The following is a 6,629-nucleotide window of genomic DNA, read 5'->3' as shown; positions in this document are numbered from 1 at the left end:
TTTTTGAGGATCAACTGTCCTGTTTTTTTGAGAGAGTTTGAGCTACGTGGCACAAGAGCAGTTATATCTTCTCAAAGGGCCCTTTCGTATTTTTGTTCGTGTTGTTTGTGCTGATAACGTGTTTGAGATCGAACTATCCTCTTTGCATTAGATGAAGTGTTATATATAGCACTGGAACAGGCATTACAAGGGGGCGTCTGTTCCGTTCGAACCGACGCAACGATTGCAGAAAGCATGTGTTAATTAATCTTAACATTTTGGTCAATCATCATACTGGTATCATGATAATCTGAACGAAGAGTGCTCAATCCCATGCCATGCATGTGAAAAGCATGCATGGGATACTGACATGGTACGTGCGGTACGCGTGTGAAAACATTATATAGCAATAGTGTCTCATGGTTGGGAAGATAGTCGGCATGCAACTGCTGAGAATTTATTCCATGACGTTACGTATTTCTTCCATGAAGCTTTACTGAGGTCTCTGAATGCAAAAAACTGGCTGAAAGTTCCATCAAGGTCTGAAGAGTGCGAGGCAGTGTAAACGTAGGGGCCCTCTGTTGGCCAGGGGACTGAAACTTTTTCTTTGCTGCTCAGTAGGCTAAAACAAACTAAAGTGTAAAATGGAAGGGTGACTGGCTAAGAAACAAACAAGCCCATCCATGGACGATACGATCGTGAACAGGTAGATGCGAGATCATCGTGAATTATACTCCCTCCGTTCCAAATTACTCATCGTGGTTTTACTTCAATAAGGCATTTGGGAGTTGGGATCCCCACCCAATTTTACCAGAAAGCAAACGCTCCAGAAACAGGATGCAGAGGAAAATATGGAACTACAAAAAAGAGAAGATGAAGCCTACATCCAGCAAGCTTCATTTTAGAACAAGATTGCTATTTCTCGAATGTAGTTTTGACCTGCAAACATCCGTCATCCGATAGTGAATAACTCCTCAAGAAACATTCTTTCTACATGGCATAGCAGTTCACTCGAACCAAACAACCTGCCAGCAGCAAGACAACAGAAAAGGAGGAACTACTTTGAATTAGTACAATTCTTTTGCGGGGAACTATGCTACAGAACTCTTATTACACTGCTTCAAGGCACAGTACGTACCTCATTCACGGAATACAAGTCATGCAGGAAAAACTACATACTCCCTCCGTTCCAAAATTCTTGTCTTCGATTTGCCTAAATACGGATGTATCTAATCATGTTTTAGTGTTCTAAACAAATGTAAGACAAGAATTTTGGGACGGAGGTAATACATTACATTACGGTGATAGTTACACCACCAACCTTGGAGGCATTATTTACGTACTATCGTCTCACCTATTTTGCATAGATCCACGCTACTATATATAGTACCAGCGTTTGTTTCTTGATGCACGAGGGGGCGATTTTCGGTTTACACAAGCTGGACTACTGCGGCGATTCTCAGGGCTCCACCCTGGAGAAGATCAGCAAGTTCATCGAACAGTATGGCCGTGCGCCAACCCCACCCTTTTGGAGCCTTGGGCAGGAGAGTGCCGGCCTGCTTCAGGCTTCCGAATATCATCACCTCTCTCTTCGATGGACAGATGAGCTAGCGGCAACAAGACACAGGGCAAATTACACCATAGACAGTATCAGTGGAAAAACTGGAAACATATCGAGGTAGATACCTGATACCGAGCAGTGACCTTTTCCCGGGGGTCTATATACATGTGAGCCTGAGAAAAAAGCGCATCAGTGACCTTGTTATCTTGCGATAAATGAATCAACCCGTTAAGTTACTCACCTTCCTCAAGGGGTCTAACAATTCAGCTTTGCGTCTGTGGAGAAAAAGCCCTGCATTGTCGATTTGTAAAATGCTAACATGCTTTTCGGCAAACAACAAAGGTGACTGGCAAACATTACAGAATCACAAAATATGTTACCAAGGGTGCGCCGCCCATGAGGATCCTCATCATTGAATGCCTGGACACTTACCTGCAAACGACCATGTTTATTATCAAACTTGATTTAGGCTGTCAGAAGCATGGATAGGTAGAAGACCAGAAAGTAATAAACCTTCCATAGCGAGCCAGCGTAAAATACTTCAGCTGAGTGTTTCACTTGACCATCTGCAAGCCTATGCACATCTTCAAATTCAACCCTGTGTTTAGGTATAGAGTGATCACTGATCAGAGCTTAATACAAACATGATATTAGTGTGCACGCCAAGTTCTAAGTTAACGAGATCTGTACGGAATAATGAAATTGACATCAGAAGTTTTGAGCATGTCTTGGTTGGCTAGACTAATAAGAAACTAGCTTGAAAAAGATGATTTGGCAATCAAGTAAACCATACAGAACAAGTCGGGTTATTTTTTTCAGGAACTATGTCCAAAGAGGTGGTGTATGTTGTAAGAGCAAAGGCAGGATAAATAGGGATCTTACCCAAAGCGGAAAGGAGGGAAATGACTAAGCGGTGTTCTCATGTCCAAGGATATAGCTGTATTATCTGCACTTTCCCAACTGGACCCAAGTTCGTGCTCTTTTGACTCTTGCATCTGGAGAGAAGAACCACCTGGTGTAGAAACAGTAGCAGCACCAGAATATCTAGTTTGCATGCCTGCCTCAAATATACTTTCTGCCTGATGATGAGAAGCATTGCTTTCTTGGCTAAGATTGACCAATGCAGTCAGACCATCTCCTGGAATATCTCCATTGTGGTCAACTCTAGGTTCTGATTCATCATTCGCAAATGATTGTTGACCATTCCTTGAACCAAGCCCATAGGGAACACGAGAGAAGACATAACGCGTAGGAGCCCAAGCAGCGCCAGGCACATTTGAGTTTCCTCTCCCAATGCCAGCAAGTCCATCAACTGCTCCTCTTACGTTAACACGCACAGGACTAAACATACCATTCCCCTCGCCTTGGGCATCTGCAAGGTAGATGCTACCTGCAGTTCCTGAAGCACTTGTCCTATCATGCTCCTGCCTGTAGTGGCTGTGTGTACCAACATATGCTTGTTTACAAGCACAAGAATTACTTGTAAGGCAACAGTTTCTGCAAGTATCAGCAACTATTGCTTGCACTCTGTGGCACAGGAGCATCTGCATTAACAAATCAGCAAAGTTTCAGAAATGGTCTTAGAGGGAACAAAGCATTTAGAGTGGGGAATAGACTAACCTGGAGCCAAAGACCATCGTTTACAGCTTTGCAAGGAAATTCAAATTCTTCAAGTTGCTTTCGAACACTTAACAGTGCATCAAATGACATATTGCAATAGAGAAGAGAACCCCTTTCAAATATATTCATGAAAGTATTATATTCATCAGCAGACAAAGAACTTCCCCTGCTGCATCTAACCTGCCGTCGACCAACAACCCTACCACCCCAAAGAGGTGCAGTGGGTCTTCCCCACTCACATGGAACTAATCCATTACTTGAAGAAGTTCTTGAGAAGTAATTCTTTGTCTGCTCACTAGAAAGCCACATATTTTCGTTAAATTGATAAGAGGTGCTTTCTGCAGATGGTCCTCCTGTAGAAATATCATTCTCCATCCTCTTGGAAGCTTCAGCATTCTGAATGATCAGAACAAACAGTACAATCTTAGTGCGATTATCATGTTTCTGGTGAAGTGGTTTGTTTAATGAAAGAAGGGGAGCTCATAGCATACTGAAAACAAGCCAACACGATCTTCTTACTTGTGGAATGGAGTGTGGTGTGTTATCCTGCGGAATTACAACATTTGGAACATCAATAATGTTATTGGCAGCTTTACTCTGCATGTTATCATGCAACTTCAACTTCTGTAGTTCAGATTCCATTAGCTGCTTCTCAACAGTTTCATTCATCAGATTCTTTCCCTTTCCCATGGAACAATCAACAGTTGATGAGCTTGCCATAAGGTCCAAATTTTCGTTTCCACCAACTTCTACATCAGAAACAGTGACCTTTGCCAGTAGTGCAAATAATGCTAGTTCAAACCTTCAAATTGCAAGACAACCAGTTATCATAATTGGGCTTCAAATTCTAATACCATAAGTAGACAACGCATACATACCGTTTCTCCTCATTAGGTACCCACAGTTCGTCAGACGTAAGGAGAGCATGCAAAGTTTGTGAAGAAAGTTTTGGAAGCACCTTCCAGAAAAAAAAAATTGAAAATCAGTAATCAATATTATGTACGAAAACAGCATGGAAACTCTAAGCTCAAAAGGCAATGTAACATGTATGAGATATTCAAGATTGAAATTCACCCAGGTCCAACCCTATGTGTAATAATTAAGCATTCATGTCGCATTCACATCAAAGTAAAAGCTAAATAAAATCAAACGGTTCAAAATTCAAAAGCTTTATATGCATTTCTGGCATACCACAGCTGCATTTGTACTGCAATCTGTATTCTTTCTTTGGCGAAGGAAAATGGTAAGGAAAGCCACGACAATATAGGGGGGTCAGATTGAACATTCACTACCAAACCAGTGAGATAGGCTTAATTTCTATTCACTAGAACATAGTCTTATAGTATTTACATTAAAAAAATTAACACTGTGAATGCACAAGCAAACATTGCTGAAACTGTAAGCATGGATAATAAGCTCCAAACTGTGAAGCAGCTGAGCTTTATGGAGAATATCTAACACAGATCCAATAACACTAGTACCAAAATTAAAGTCACAATAAACAACTTCCTCAGTCAGAAATGCAGGTCAACCTAGGGTTCATGCAGTCAGCTTTCAATACCTTTGACCACTAATCTGTGCAAAATACATAAATTGACTTGTATGCAAAAAAAACATTCGGTTTGTCTTGGATTGTTTTTATTATATAAATACTTATTGATAAAGTGCATACTGAAAGTTAGCAGTAACCAAGTTTTTCCTACTTATGCAAAATATTTGACAAGTGTAGCTTTTTAACCAGCAAGATCCCCATGAATGCTCCTTGGTCCTTACCTCTCGTAGTTCCAGTGTAGCACTTTGACAAAGATAACCCCAGCAAGCATTTCTGACACGCTCTCCATGACTACCATAGTCTTGGCTTTCCGCAAACAACTAAAAACAACAAGAGAAAAATAAGGCCATAGATAAAGAAGGGGAAAGTAATATCATTGACAAAGAACACCATGTATATACATGTCCCAAAGTTAAGCTGATGGACTAACCTGATATTGTAAAAAGTTTGATGTCCAAAGCTCAGAAATAATAAAATCTGTACAGATTGTACACAATCCCTGCAACAGTGCATTCGTAAGTACAAGACAATAGCTGAGGACAATAAGAAATCTATCAAATAGAAGAAACCTGAAGATCCAGAAATGATGCAGCTGCTAGTACACGAAACGCATTGTTATCATTAAGCTTGGGGGGTTGCCCATAAAGATATGCCAACGCAATTGCAATTGCCTCTGAATCAATATTAGAATCATCTATATGCAAGACCACTGTAGGTGCTCCAGCTTCTCTCCATGGACCATGCAACATATTCCTGGCAGTTTTTTTACACAGAGCCTGCTTATCAGTTTCAGATATTGGCACAGCATTAATCTGGACAAAATTGACTGACAGTCATAACTCATAAGAAAAGATAACAATCTAGCAAAATGAAGAGGTTTAGTTGCATAAGAAGGTCCCTTTCTATGTCGAAGATTTAAGTAGGAGATATAGGCACTGAAAGGTATTTTGCAGTGAGGAGTTCTATCAGACTTTGTTGACTACTTTCTATGGTGCCAAATGCGAGGGGCCCACACACCCCATGATTTAAGTTTGACCAACCATTGGAATAATAAAATGTGATGTGACATAGAAGGGATATCACACGAAAATGCTTTTGATTATGAATCTGAAGTGATGCGTGTGTCAAATAACCAACATTTGATTTTATTAGTCTAATGTTGGTCAAATGTCAACCTTAGCATGTGTGGGTGTCTTAATTTTGGGACAGACCAGTAACTAGGCATCAGGCTTCCATTTAGCTTTGTATGATAAAAGGAGTTTGAAAGAGGGCTAACTTGTTTCATTTGGAAACGCAAAGGTGAAATCTAACTTCCTTGTTTGGGGAAAACCAAAAAACTGCACTATCTTGCTGCAATCAGCAACTGAATTGATCCCTACACGCGCAATTCCGCTCAATTAATTCTATTAAACGTTTTCAACAGGGGGCATAGCACGAGAAATTTCCACTTCAAAGGGAATCGAAACATCCCCACCGCGCAGCCCAATAGAAATATATTTCTACTCTATGGAACAATCCTAAATACTCAGTCTGACAACAGCGCAAACTCCCACGGGAACTGGCCCGGGGTCCCCGCATCTGCATTAGAGAAGGAAGCTGACCTGAAGTAGGTGCTGCGGGAGATGATGAGGCGGTGGAGGCGGTAGGTGGCGCCCATGGCCTCGACGACGACATCGGAGAAGGCGCCGGAGCCGAATCCCTCGGTCTGCACGTGGTCGCAGAGCGCCGCGAGGTTGCAGTCCACGGGGCGGAGCTCCGCCGCCGCGACCGCCAGCTCGTACGGCCGCGGCGCCCCCGCCGGCGCGGCCAGGGGCGCCGCCCCCTCCGCCGGCACGGGCGGCAGCGGGTGCGGCTGCTGCGCCGCCGCCATGGGGGCCGAGGGGCTAGGGTTTTAGTGGGAGGCGTGTCGGTGCGATG

The 6,629-nt window shown here is 42.5% G+C and overlaps 1 protein-coding gene across 1 annotated transcript; it reads right to left on the bottom strand.

Moving 5' to 3' along the window:
* Positions 1-1,024: 1,024 nt before the first annotated feature.
* On the bottom strand, positions 1,025-6,620 carry LOC119278325. Its single transcript, XM_037559687.1, has 13 exons — positions 6,314-6,620; positions 5,282-5,465; positions 5,143-5,211; positions 4,934-5,032; positions 4,039-4,118; positions 3,680-3,962; positions 3,161-3,556; positions 2,423-3,084; positions 2,054-2,138; positions 1,921-1,972; positions 1,782-1,831; positions 1,666-1,713; positions 1,025-1,586 (listed from the first exon to the last, which is right to left on the bottom strand). Exons 1-13 carry the CDS (start codon positions 6,580-6,582, stop codon positions 1,410-1,412), a joined length of 2,454 nt encoding a protein of 817 aa, XP_037415584.1. The 5' UTR covers positions 6,583-6,620; the 3' UTR covers positions 1,025-1,409.
* Positions 6,621-6,629: the final 9 nt, after the last annotated feature.

Source organism: Triticum dicoccoides, chromosome 3B (assembly GCF_002162155.2).
Source record: "Triticum dicoccoides isolate Atlit2015 ecotype Zavitan chromosome 3B, WEW_v2.0, whole genome shotgun sequence".
NCBI classification, from domain to species: domain Eukaryota; kingdom Viridiplantae; phylum Streptophyta; class Magnoliopsida; order Poales; family Poaceae; genus Triticum; species Triticum dicoccoides.
This window is presented reverse-complemented; position numbering and strand designations above follow the sequence as displayed.

What these genes read in the sequence shown, in the direction of transcription:
- LOC119278325 (XM_037559687.1), bottom strand. Translation starts at nt 6,582, where the DNA reads ATGGCGGCGGCGCAGCAGCCGCACCCGCTGCCGCCCGTGCCGGCGGAG. An exon ending in GTACCTAATGAGGAGAAACG is followed by an intron (nt 3,963 to 4,038) that starts GTATGTATGCGT and finishes TGCAATTTGAAG; the next exon opens with GTTTGAACTAGCATTATTTG. An exon ending in TTCCCTCCTTTCCGCTTTGG is followed by an intron (nt 2,139 to 2,422) that starts GTAAGATCCCTA and finishes ACCTAAACACAG; the next exon opens with GGTTGAATTTGAAGATGTGC.